Source organism: Chenopodium quinoa, unplaced genomic scaffold (genome assembly GCF_001683475.1).
Source record: "Chenopodium quinoa cultivar QQ74 unplaced genomic scaffold, ASM168347v1, whole genome shotgun sequence".
Taxonomy (NCBI): Eukaryota; Viridiplantae; Streptophyta; class Magnoliopsida; order Caryophyllales; family Amaranthaceae; genus Chenopodium; species Chenopodium quinoa.
The window spans coordinates 20,475,353-20,487,087 of NW_018742204.1; the positions used below are offsets into that span (position 1 = coordinate 20,475,353).

The 11,735-nt window shown below is 34.8% G+C and overlaps 2 protein-coding genes across 2 annotated transcripts; one reads left to right on the plus strand and one right to left on the minus strand.

Annotated features, from left to right (window-relative positions):
* The first annotated feature begins 1,618 nt into the window (after positions 1-1,618).
* On the plus strand, positions 1,619-4,870 carry LOC110685289. Its single transcript, XM_021861810.1, has 5 exons — positions 1,619-2,195; positions 2,492-3,675; positions 3,761-4,109; positions 4,231-4,461; positions 4,524-4,870. The coding sequence occupies exons 1-5, from the start codon at positions 1,619-1,621 to the stop codon at positions 4,868-4,870; spliced, it is 2,688 nt and encodes an 895-aa protein (XP_021717502.1).
* A 905-nt stretch (positions 4,871-5,775) lies between these two features.
* Positions 5,776-7,610, minus strand: LOC110722459 (probable xyloglucan endotransglucosylase/hydrolase protein 6). Its single transcript, XM_021901733.1, has 4 exons — positions 7,277-7,610; positions 7,005-7,105; positions 6,568-6,764; positions 5,776-6,396 (listed from the first exon to the last, which is right to left on the minus strand). Exons 1-4 carry the CDS (start codon positions 7,464-7,466, stop codon positions 6,003-6,005), a joined length of 882 nt encoding a protein of 293 aa, XP_021757425.1. The 5' UTR covers positions 7,467-7,610; the 3' UTR covers positions 5,776-6,002.
* Between the last annotated feature and the right edge of the window lie 4,125 nt (positions 7,611-11,735).

An 11,735-nucleotide genomic window follows, 5' to 3' on the forward strand; every position in this document is an offset into this window, starting at 1 on the left:
TTTTTATTTACCTTACCTTCTTCAAATAGATTTAAATATCTTACGAATAAAGAAATGACAAGTATGTTTTTTTTTTGTAACTCGTAAGAAAAGTCTCAGTAACACATACTTGTGCAATTATTAAGGTAATGAAATACCAATATTATAATTTACTATGTCAATAGATAGTAAAGAGAACATAGGCAGTAGATGAGCTATGTGAAGGTACACACGAACAATATGAACATGTAATTGGCCCAACACTAGACTATATTAGACTTTTCTTTCAATTATTCATATAAATTTATGGAATTTTTGTCAAAAACTACCTAATAAAGCTTAGATTTTGTGAGAAACTATGTAATAAAAAAAATGTTGTAAAAAACTACCTAATAAAAGGTAAAATGTTGTAAGAAACTACCTAACAAAATGTTTATTGTTATAAAATACTACCTACGCCGGAAATCCACCATTAACCCACCTCAAAACACCCCCAAAACCACCGCTTTCACCCCAAAACCAACACAACCTACTTGGAATTATTGCCTTCAACAAGCCGAAACCACCCTCCAATCTCAAACCCACCACCTCTAACCCCAAAAATAAACATCTCGAACTACGAAATTAAACTACCCTCACCAACTCGGAATATCTTCTAACCACCCCAAAAATAACCTTACCACCTTGAAAAGCAACCTCTGTGGTGGTTTCGGGGGTGTTTTGAGGTAGCAACGCTTTAAAATTAGATTAACGGTGGAAATTCGGCCAAGAGTAGTACATTACAACATTTTACCTTTTATAAGATAGTGTATTATAATATTTTTTTTATAAGGTAGTTTCTCACTAAAAATTATCATTATTACAAATACCATTTATTATTTTACGAAGGAGCCGCAAAAAGACTTTGCAATCAACATGAAAAGTGGAGAACTTAATAAATTTACGGATTTTTCACCAAATACCACTGAGTTTAAACTTAATTCACCGTATACCACCAAAAACTTTGTAATACACCTTGTACCACTCAGTTACTATACATTAACACGAAATGCCTTTTTCCTTAACTGTCGTTAGCCTGCCGTTTGAGGGAATTTACCAATTTGCCCTTATACATAAAACTGGCGCCATCAATAAGGTTGACTCCCCCAAACATCACACTTGTAATTCGAAAAAATTGACCCCCCATTTTCCCTTTCCATTGAAGCTTCTCTCTGTTCTTCACCATTGAAGTTGATCCTCAAAAATCAATCCAAAAGCTGTAAACTTTCTTCGATCTAAAGTAGACGTTGCTAGTAGGACGATAATTAGGGCTTTTCGATTGAACACGGAACCTGTTTGGAGCGGTTTGAGAGAGGAAGTTGTTCGTGACTGAATTTCGCTCGAAATTCTCACCTGGGTTGGGTTAAGCTTTCTAAAGGTAATATTCTTCTCATTGATTTGATTTTCGAGCTCTGATTTTGTTGTTTTTTGCGAAATTGAGTTAGGGTTAGGGTTTATTCGAAAATGATTATGTTAGTTTGGATGTTATGCTATTAACTTCGAATGATTAGTTTGGAAGTTGTTAACTGGTGATTAGATTAAGTTTGATGTTAACTGGTGATGTGATGTTAATTGTTGTTGCTTATTATTCATTGTTAGGATGAGTGCATTGTGGCTATTAGTTCGTTCGCCAGGTGGTAGTTTTGATGTTAGGGTGGATGACACTGATAAGACCAATTTGATGGAGTTGTTTGAGTATATGTTTGAGGATTCAGTAAAGCAGAATGTTTTCCTCCCTAAGTACTTCACTTTGTTTGTGAGTAAACCTAGAACTAATCGTAAGCTAGAGTTAGTTGATGATGGGGCAATGTTGAAAATGTGGGAGTGGAATGAAGGGAAGGATGAAATAGAAGTGTTAATAGAAGAGACAGAAAACCCATCTGTTGTCTTCAAGTCTGCAGAAGCTAGTTGGGCAAGAACTTTGAAGATGAGGGCTGACAAAATTAGGCAGAAGGAGGAAGAGAGAAGGAGAAATGCAGAGGCTGAAGAAGTAGAGGAGGAGCTTAATGCTCAAGAACCATTTACTGTTGCTGTAGAGGTCCCTGTTGTGAATGCAGAAGAAGATAAGACTGAATATGTTAGGATATTCCACACTGCAGCAGCTGATGAGTCATTTCCAGGAGATTCTCAACCTCAACCTTCACAAAATGAACCATCTCAACCCTCAAATGAAAAAAGTAAGACACCATCACCACCCAAAAAATCTCCTAGAAGGAAAAAAAGTAACTCCAAGGAAGAAAAAAAAAACCCAACCTAAGCTGTCAACTCAACCAAGTCAGCCTACATCTCCACCACCAAGTCAGCACCCTTCTCCACCAGCAACACCAACACACCATGCTTCCCCAAATAATCCACACATGCATGAATCACCAACCCAAGCCAGGCAGCCTACACCACCCCCACCACCACCACCCCCACCACCCCAACCTACTGCTGCTTCTAGTTCTGTTTCCAAGCCTAAAGTGCAATCTAGAGTTAAAACCAAAAGAGTGGAGGGTGCCAAGAAGCACAACAAAAAAGTATGGTGTTGAGGTTGTGAAGAATAAAAGAGGAGGGAGGGAAGTGAATACAAGGAGCAAAAAACCTGTGCAAGTTGAGGACAGTGATGGTGAATCTGATCCATGGCCTTCTGAGGATAGTGAAGATGATGACTATGAATTTTCAGAAGCTGAGGATGATTTGGATATGGAATTGAACCTTGATGATGAGTATATTGTGGAAGAAGAAGACCTAGCTGATAATATACAAGAGAAGACTTTTGAAGACTACCTAGATGGGACTCATGTTTTAGACAAGCTGTACAAAAATGGCAAGGTCTGGTCTAACTTACCATTTGGGTCAATTCAACTTGAACCTTGGTTAATATTTGAAACCAAGGAACAATTTCATGATGTCTTCAGAGATTTTTGCATACAAGAAGGCTTTGCTGTGACAGTAGACTATGCTGACAATCATAGATATACTGCAAGGTGTCTGATCAATGATTGCAGTTGGAGGATTCATGCAGCAGTCCTTGTTGATAAAGTCAGCTGGGCAATAAAGATACTGGAAGGGGAACATAAAACTTGTGGGAGGATGGAAGAGAATCCTATGGTGTCTTCAGCATGGCTTTGTAGACATTTGAGGCCAGATCTGAAAGCAAACCCAGATATCCCTGTAAATGCACTGCAAAGGATGTGCCTGGAGAGGTTTAGGATCCAAGTAAAGTCCAGGCTGTTTTACAAAGTGAAGTGTTTGGCCATGGAACAAATTCATGGTGGTTTTGCCCAGTCCTATGCTCTGTTACCAAAATATGCTGAGATGATAAAGGCCACCAATCCTGGCTCATATGCTCTCATTACTTGGACTGACAGTGGGGGCAATGGTGAAAAGTTCAAGGCATGTTTCATCTCTTTTGCAGCTCCGGTGAAAGGGTTCTTGGGTGGCTGCAAACCCATTATAGAGATTGATGGTGCCCACCTCAGTGGCTATTACAAAGGAGTCATGCTCACTGCAGTGTCCATTGATGGCAATAATGAGATTTTTGTGATAGCTTATGGTCTGGTTGATACAGAGAGTATAGACAGTTGGACTTACTTTTTCAGAAACCTAAGGATCTTATTTGCACAATATGGATCTGAAAGGGATGACTGGACTTTTATAAGTGACAGGATGAGGGTTAGTTTCTTGCTTTTTAAAATAATTAAACTTTGTCTTTCTTTTGTTAATTTTCAGTAACTAACTTTGTGTTTGTATGTTGAAGGGTGTTGAATCAGCCCTTTTTGAGGTATTCCCAAGAGAAACTAGGAGGGTCTGCTGTCAGCATGTGTACTCTAACTGCAAAAAAGCTGGGTGGAGTGGGACAGAGTTTCATAAACTCTTTTGGATTGCAACCAATGCATACAATGCATATGTGTATGACAAGGCAATGTCAAAGATCAAGAAATATGATGCAGCGGCATTTGATTACCTTACAGCTACTGAAGAGCAATGGAGTAGGTACATGTTTGACAAAACAGTTTGTTGTGATCATAACACAACAAACTTTGTCGAGTCATTCAACTCATGTACAAAGGACAACAGAGATTTGCCTGTCCTGACTTTAATGGAAGGTAACATTTGACCCCTTAATTTCTTTGTGATTAAACAGTAAGCACCATGTTCTGATGGTTTGTGATTTCTTTGTGTTGATTATTTTTTTTTTTTCTTTTTTTTTTTTTGGACTTAAACCAGCTGTAAGGAATTGGTGCATGAAAAGGATGGGTTCTAGGTTTGACAAAGCAATTGATATGGATCCTAATGAGCTAACAGAGTTTGCTAAGGGAGTTTTGGAGACAAGAAGTGAGGAGTCCAGATTGTGTCATGTGACAGCAGCTGATGGTGGAGAGTTTAAGGTCAGGGATGGGCATGTGAAGTTCCCTGTCACACTTCAGACAATGACCTGTGGTTGTGGGAAGTGGCAAGGTCAGGAATACCATGCAGACATGGTCTAAGGGTCATATACAGCCAAAGACTTCAAGCTGCAGATTATGTGTCACCATACTTCAAGGGAGCTGCTTACAAGCTAACTTATGGAGACCACATCCATCCTATGTCAGATCCAAGTCACTGGCCAGCATTTGATGTGCCTGAAATAGCACCACCAACTGTCAAAAGAGCTGTAGGCAGACCAGCTAAGCAGAGAAGGAGAGCATCTCATGAAGCAAGAAAAGGAAAGAGGCACAAGAACAACAAGTGCAGTCTTTGCAAGGAGTTGAGACACAATGCAAAAACCTGTAAGGCAAGAAAGGAAGCAACAAAACAAGCAGAAAATGCAGCATCCAGTTCACATCAAGGCAAAGGAAGAGGGAGGAAGAGAAAGGCTGACAGTTAGAATCCTTGAAGCTGCCATACATTATGTATAATTTTTTGGGGAAAACAATTCAAACTGGTGTCAGGTTTTTTTGGACAAAATGTTAACCACTTAGTTGTTTTGCAACAAACTTGTTTATTACAACCATTGCAAAATCATGTAGCCCTAAATTTTTGAAGACAAACAACTACCAATTTATATAAACAAAGTTTGTTTACATTTTTACTCTAGCTTTTAGAAGTGTGACTTGATTAGTATCTCCCTCAAACACTACATTTATATAAACAAAGTAGCCGTTACAAGTGTGCAAGGGTTATTTTTTAAAAAAATATTACCGTTACAAAAAAGTGGGTAAGTAGTGAAATAACTTTTAAATAATGGTATATGGTGAAATAATTTTTAACAGTAGTGGTATATGGTGAATTGGTAAATTCCTCAAACGGCAGACTAACAGCAGTTAAGGAAAAAGGCATTTTGTGTTAATGTACAGTAACTGAGTGGTACAAGATGTATTACAAAGTTTTTGGTGGTATACGGTGAATTAAGTTTAAACTCAGTGGTATTTGATGAAAAATTCGATAAATTTAGCATTTCAACGTACATCTTAGTTTGATTGGTACGAGTAATTTAAAATTTCCATGCATTCACGTGTGTTCAAGTAGCAGTAGTAATGTTGTCTTGTTTTCATCCTCTAAATTCTTTGGTGAAAAAAATATACAGCAAGCTTTGGTCAGTTTGGTGGGGGTAAAGGATGAACATACATAAACTATTTAAGTGGTAGTGTGGTACCCAATTATATGCTAATATTGACCCCTCAAAATAATGTTTTGAATTTGATATTCAAGTACTACTCTTGACAAACTGCATGGGCTAAATTCGTTGCATGTAGACCTTAGCTTGGAATGTTATTCAATAGACAATGATACTTGAAGTTACATTATATGTCCTTTCACATAAATAAGTATACAATCGATAAACATAGAGACATCACATATATATATATATTTCCACGTACTACATTTGATACATAGCACGAACATAACTGGAATAATAACATGTGGTACCTAAACATCTCTCTTATAGGAGAGTATCCAACCTTTGAGAATGTGAAAATAATCACTATTTTTGCGATTTACATATGCATTCTGATTAATTAATAAATCCCAGCCGAACACTCAGGGGGAGGAACAGGGAAACGCGATTTGTCATGGCAATAGTCGTAAACCATGTGGTTTTGGCGAACCCAACGATACAATCGTGCTTGCATAGGGGTTAGCTCTTGATAAGCTGCACCTTCCCACCAGTTACGAAGATTTGAGGCACAAGTCATTGGTCCTGGCATAGGACAACCATCAATTTCAAAGTCCCTATAATAAGCATAAAACGGGGCTTTGCTCCAATCAATTTTTTCCAGTCCACCTCGTGTCGCCCAATCATCGGCTTCCCATAGAGTGGAAAACACTCCCATTGGTTGTGACTTAGGATATGGGATTCCCTTTGCTTCATTATTCTTGTACACTCTTATTGGAACTTCATCCACATAGAATCTACACATTCAACAATGTACAAATTATTAAAACAATGATAATACACCACATTATAAATGAATATAACTATGAAAACAAGCAAATTTTTCAAAAGACTGGGGTCAGCTGCATGAACCAAGAATGTCACACACATTATTAACAGTGGATAAACGGCGTATTCCAATGACTTACACAGTGTGTTTGTGGTTCCAAAGAATGGTATATGTATGATAAGCCGCGGAAGGATCGAACCAAAGGTTTACTCTTTGCTCCCTGTCTCCCTTTCCATGAGCAAAAACATTTGTTTGGACCGTATAAGGTTGGCCCGTCCTGTTTCCCAAGAACTCGAAATCCAATTCATCACGTATAGTGTCTGTGTCTGAGTTCATCTGCATGAAATAATCACCATTTTATTTCCTTAATTAGCAACTTAATAAGGTTCTATTTTTTTTGTCTCAACATGAGTTGTAATACAAGTATACACACTTGTATATAGCTATATTCTATATATATCACATCACATCCTAATAGTAAATATGTTTAGGAATAAACTAATTAAGATAAGCCTTTTAATAAACATTTTAATTTCTTTCTTTCTTCATTAAACTTATCTTTGATTATAAACTCACATAAAATGCAGTAACAGTTCCAGCTGAATCTCCTGGAACAAGCTTGATTTTCATGCTCACACGTCCATATAGATACTTATACTTCGAGGCGAATCCACATCCTACATCATGCTCAAATTAATGTAAATTAACATTAACATGTACGTTTTCAAACAAAACCAGAAGATATAGTATAGTGTATTAAAGTTTTAATTACAATAAAATTACATACATGAATATTAATAAGAAATTTAGAATTAAAATGTGTATTAATTGTACTAATCATTACAAACCTGAGGATTGGTCAAGCTTAAGTTGAATTGCTCTTCCTCTTTCAACAGGCCTAACATGAGTATCAGCCCAAGTGACCTTAAAATCTTGCTGAAATGTTGCTGGTTTAGCTGAGACCGAAAGAGATAGTAACAAAAGTACATAAACGTAAACAAAAACAAGCATATTTCTTAGGAAGTTCATGGTAGTCATTGTTGTACAATAAAAATAATACTTTGTACTTCGTATAATATATAGTTTTCACTATGACATAACAAGCATATGTAGTATATATAATCTTATGTTGTGTAAGAAAGGAGAGAAATAGAGTGTTGGATGATTAAGAAAAGGGGAATGTAGTGCTTTATATATACATGTACATTTGTATAACACGTTAAAAAATACTTGAATTATAGTGATTTGACCGACCGGGCCGATTTAATTAAAGGGCCTTCATTTTCCATCCAGCTAATTGCAACCCATTATGAGGACCCGTATGTTTCCTCAGCTCTAGCTACTCGTAGTATGTATTGAGTAGTGTTAGCTACTTGATTGATATTTTCCTATTTTTTGTAATTATTATTTTCTAATAATAGTCATGAAATTAGTATGTTACTTTTCATATTCACCTCTTATTTTATCTTTATCTCCTACCATATCATTATTCATTTCATTATTTCAATTTTGTTTTCTTATACTAGTATATATTGTTATTTGTGAGGGAGAAATAGCTCAGGTGGTTAAAGTCTCCCTCCCGATTTTAGATATCGATTCTTATCACTTGCCTTTATAGCTCTCTAAACACCAAAAAAAATAACGTTATATTATGGTTGCTACTATCTAAACTCATGTACAAGTGTAGTGTAACCTAAGATAGTAAATTATATATATTGTTTCATAAACCAATATGGATAGAATGAAAGATAAAACATGACACATTATTAGTTATTACAATGTATTATTACAACAAATCTAATTTAACAATGTGCAATTAGAACTGTAATCCATATATTACTGAATATTTTTAATGGAACATTTTAATTTGATATTGTGAGGAGAAAAAATTGACACGTGAGATAGCAATGAGTCTAGGTAACATGATGGAATGTATTGTACTCCGTACTACAGATTGTGGAATAAGTGTGGTGTTCTTTCAAATGAAGGCATACGCTTTATAAACGAGAATGACATTCAAGCAAAAGTTATACGGAGTACTTATCTTTAGTTTAATTTACAGTGAGATAAAGGAGACCTTCCAAATTGTTTTAGAACATGAGAGAAACTGGTTATTACGGAGGGTTTTTTTTTTTTTTTTTTTTTTTTTTAGAAAAGTTACTCCGTATTACGGATTACTTAATACAGAGTAGTAATAAACTAACCTTTCAAAAAAAAAAAAACTCCTTAGTACTCCGTATTAAAAATTCAACCTGCAAATTGTAATACAATTAGGTGTACTTTGCTTGGATTATATATAATGGATATAGAAAATTACATAAAATTATTGGTCTACAGCTATATTTGACTTTTTTTTTTTTTGTAACAATGACTTAGATTTAATTTGTTCACTTTTATGACTTTTGTAAGTTGTAACTCAAGAACCATCTCATTATTTAAATAAAGAAAGAAAAAAAAATGTTTTTTTTATGTAGAATAGTGTAATTCTCCTTAGTGGAGGCTTTCTCGTTAATTGAATATATATAGGATTTACAACCTAAGTATGAGATAACCTAAATTACACAAGATATATTTTACAGAATATTCACAAGATAATATAAACCTATTATCTAACACACCCCCGCAATCGAAGCGGGAGGAGGGCGAATGCTGAGACTGTCTCTGAAATCTATGAATAGTTGGCGAGGTAACCCTTTTGTGAAAATATCCGCATACTGGTATGAAGACGGAACATGCAAGACTTTGTTCTCACCAAGAGCGACTTTATCGCGTACAAAATGAATGTCCATCTCAATGTGTTTGTGATGCGGTTCCAAGGCATCAATATTGTTATTATAATTATTTTTATTGTTATTTTTAGTTTATTATTAGATGACCGAATTTATTAGGATATTTTTGTTAGTTTAATTCGGTTAGTATAAGATAAGCTTAACTTTAAAGATCATATTTGCAAAATATTATCTTTACAAGTTAGAGTTAGTTTCCTAGTTAGATTAGAATTTGTTTTACCGATTTTTAGGCTAATTATTTAGCTTATAAATACGTGATGGTGTTTAACGAAAAGTATGATTGATTGATTTGAAATTTATAAAGTTTTACGTAAGTTTGTGCTTGTGTATTCTTGGCCTAGTTTAGGTTTTAAGCTCGTGTTGCTTAGCGTTTCTTGACCGATACTCAAGATTCCAAACCTTTCAACTGCGATTGAAGGTTATATCCATCAAAATTCATATCAAATTGGTATCAATCAATCATACTTTTCGTTAAACGCCATCACGTATTTATAAGCTAAATAATTAGCCTAAAAATCGGTAAAACAAATTCTAATCTAACTAGGAAACTAACTCTAACTTGTAAAGATAATATTTTGCAAATATGATCTTTAAAGTTAAGCTTATCTTATACTAACCGAATTAAACTAACAAAAATATCCTAATAAATTCGGTCATCTAATAATAAACTAAAAATAACAATAAAAATAATTATAATAACAATATTGATGCCTTGGAACCGCATCATACTCCCCCTCTTGAAAAAAACTTGTCCCAAGTTTTAGCAAATCATGGAACCAAGATATCATCCAAATTAATCGAACATGAGCTAAAAGAATATGTCTCCATCCAACCACGTCATGCTTATATTTTACACCAATGAATGCACCACAAACTTCAATTGAATGCTCCAAAATTTTAATTGATGACACACTTTTGTCAATGCAATCAATATAATGGAAATAATACGTGAAAATATTTGTATCCCAATTATCACCATAAAAGGAAGTTGTAGAAATTTGACTTTTTGCTACCAACTTAGATAGTTCAAATGTAACCTCCTCGTCAACAAAACTAGACAAAAATACACTTTTGTGCTCCATAATTTCTTTTTCTTCTACTAGTTGTTCATGAGATTGCTCTAAAATTGGATTTGTAAGATTATCACTCGGTAAAGATACAATTTTTTCCTCGTATATAGCCTCAACAATTGGTTGCTCTAGTGTCTCTTTCTCGTAAGACATATCTTGTACACCACATCCCACGTCACGAATTTGAAAACGAGCATCAATTCTATCCAAACATTCATTCATTTTCTTGATTTCCATCATAAATGCTTCAAACCAACTTTTATTTTCCATGTTTATGTGGATGAGAAAACACACAAAACCAGTCCAGAAATTGATCGAAAGTACGAGGACCAAAACCCAATAAAGACACCTCGAAAAATTCTGAAATTTTGTATACTGCTAGCCCTATCTGTCTAAAATACTCGACCAAAAATTCAGAAAAAAATTCCCATCGAAGAAATCGCAGTTTATTTTTTTCTCAACAATGGCAGATTAATTTGATTTTTGACCAGGTGTAAAGAACGAACCCAGTTGAATAGCTATGCTTCTCGAAAAGTTCTAAAATTTTGCAGGTGAAAACTAGACAAAAAATTAACCAATTTGAAAACAAGAATCACTTCAAAATCTTTAGAAACGAAGGAGAACCAAGTCGATCAATATGACATTCAAAACTGAGTTTTTTGACACAAATTGTCAAACTCGTCCCTCGTCAAACAGCAGCCACACCAATTTGATATGAATTTTGATGGATATAACCTTCAATCGCAGTTGAAAGGTTTGGAATCTTGAGTCTCGGTCAAGAAACGCTAAGCAACACGAGCTTAAAACCTAAACTAGGCCAAGAATACACAAGCACAAGCTTACGTAAAACTTTGTAAATTTCAAATCAATCAATCATACTTTTCGTTACACCATCACGTATTTATAAGCTAAATAATTAGCCTAAAAATTGGTAAAACAAATTCTAATCTAACTAGGAAACTAACTCTAACTTGTAAAGATAATATTTTGCAAATATGATCTTTAAAGTTAAGCTTATCTTATACTAACCGAATTAAACTAACAAAAATATCCTAATAAATTCGGTCATCTAATAATAAACTAAAAATAACAATAAAAATAATTATAATAACAATATTGATGCCTTGGAACCGCATCAGTTTGGTACGTTGGTGTTGTACCGGATTAGAAGATAAGTAAACAGCGGAGATAATATAATAGGTTTATATTATCTTGTGAATATTCAGTAAAATATATCTTGTGTAATTTAGGTTATCTCATACTTAGGTTGTAAATCCTATATATATTCAATTAATGAGAAAGCATGCACTAAGGAGAATTACACTATTCTACATGGTATCAGATTCCTACTAGGGTTTTCTCTCTCTCTTTTCTCACAAAACCCTACACGATCCTTGGCCGTGCTATAGCCGCTCACCTCCATCTCCACGCCACCTCCTTCAGCTAAT

Bases quoted from the DNA above. Each gene is read 5' to 3' on its own strand.
- LOC110722459 (XM_021901733.1), bottom strand. From the start codon at position 7,466: ATGACTACCATGAACTTCCTAAGAAATATGCTTGTTTTTGTTTACGTT. The intron at 7,106-7,276 runs GTTTGTAATGAT...AGCATGATGTAG, and splicing joins TAAGCTTGACCAATCCTCAG to GATGTGGATTCGCCTCGAAG. The intron at 6,765-7,004 runs GTGAGTTTATAA...TATTTCATGCAG, and splicing joins GAACTGTTACTGCATTTTAT to ATGAACTCAGACACAGACAC.
- LOC110685289 (XM_021861810.1), top strand. From the start codon at position 1,619: ATGAGTGCATTGTGGCTATTAGTTCGTTCGCCAGGTGGTAGTTTTGAT. The intron at 4,110-4,230 runs GTAACATTTGAC...GACTTAAACCAG, and splicing joins TGTCCTGACTTTAATGGAAG to CTGTAAGGAATTGGTGCATG. The intron at 4,462-4,523 runs GTCAGGAATACC...TTCAAGCTGCAG, and splicing joins TGGTTGTGGGAAGTGGCAAG to ATTATGTGTCACCATACTTC.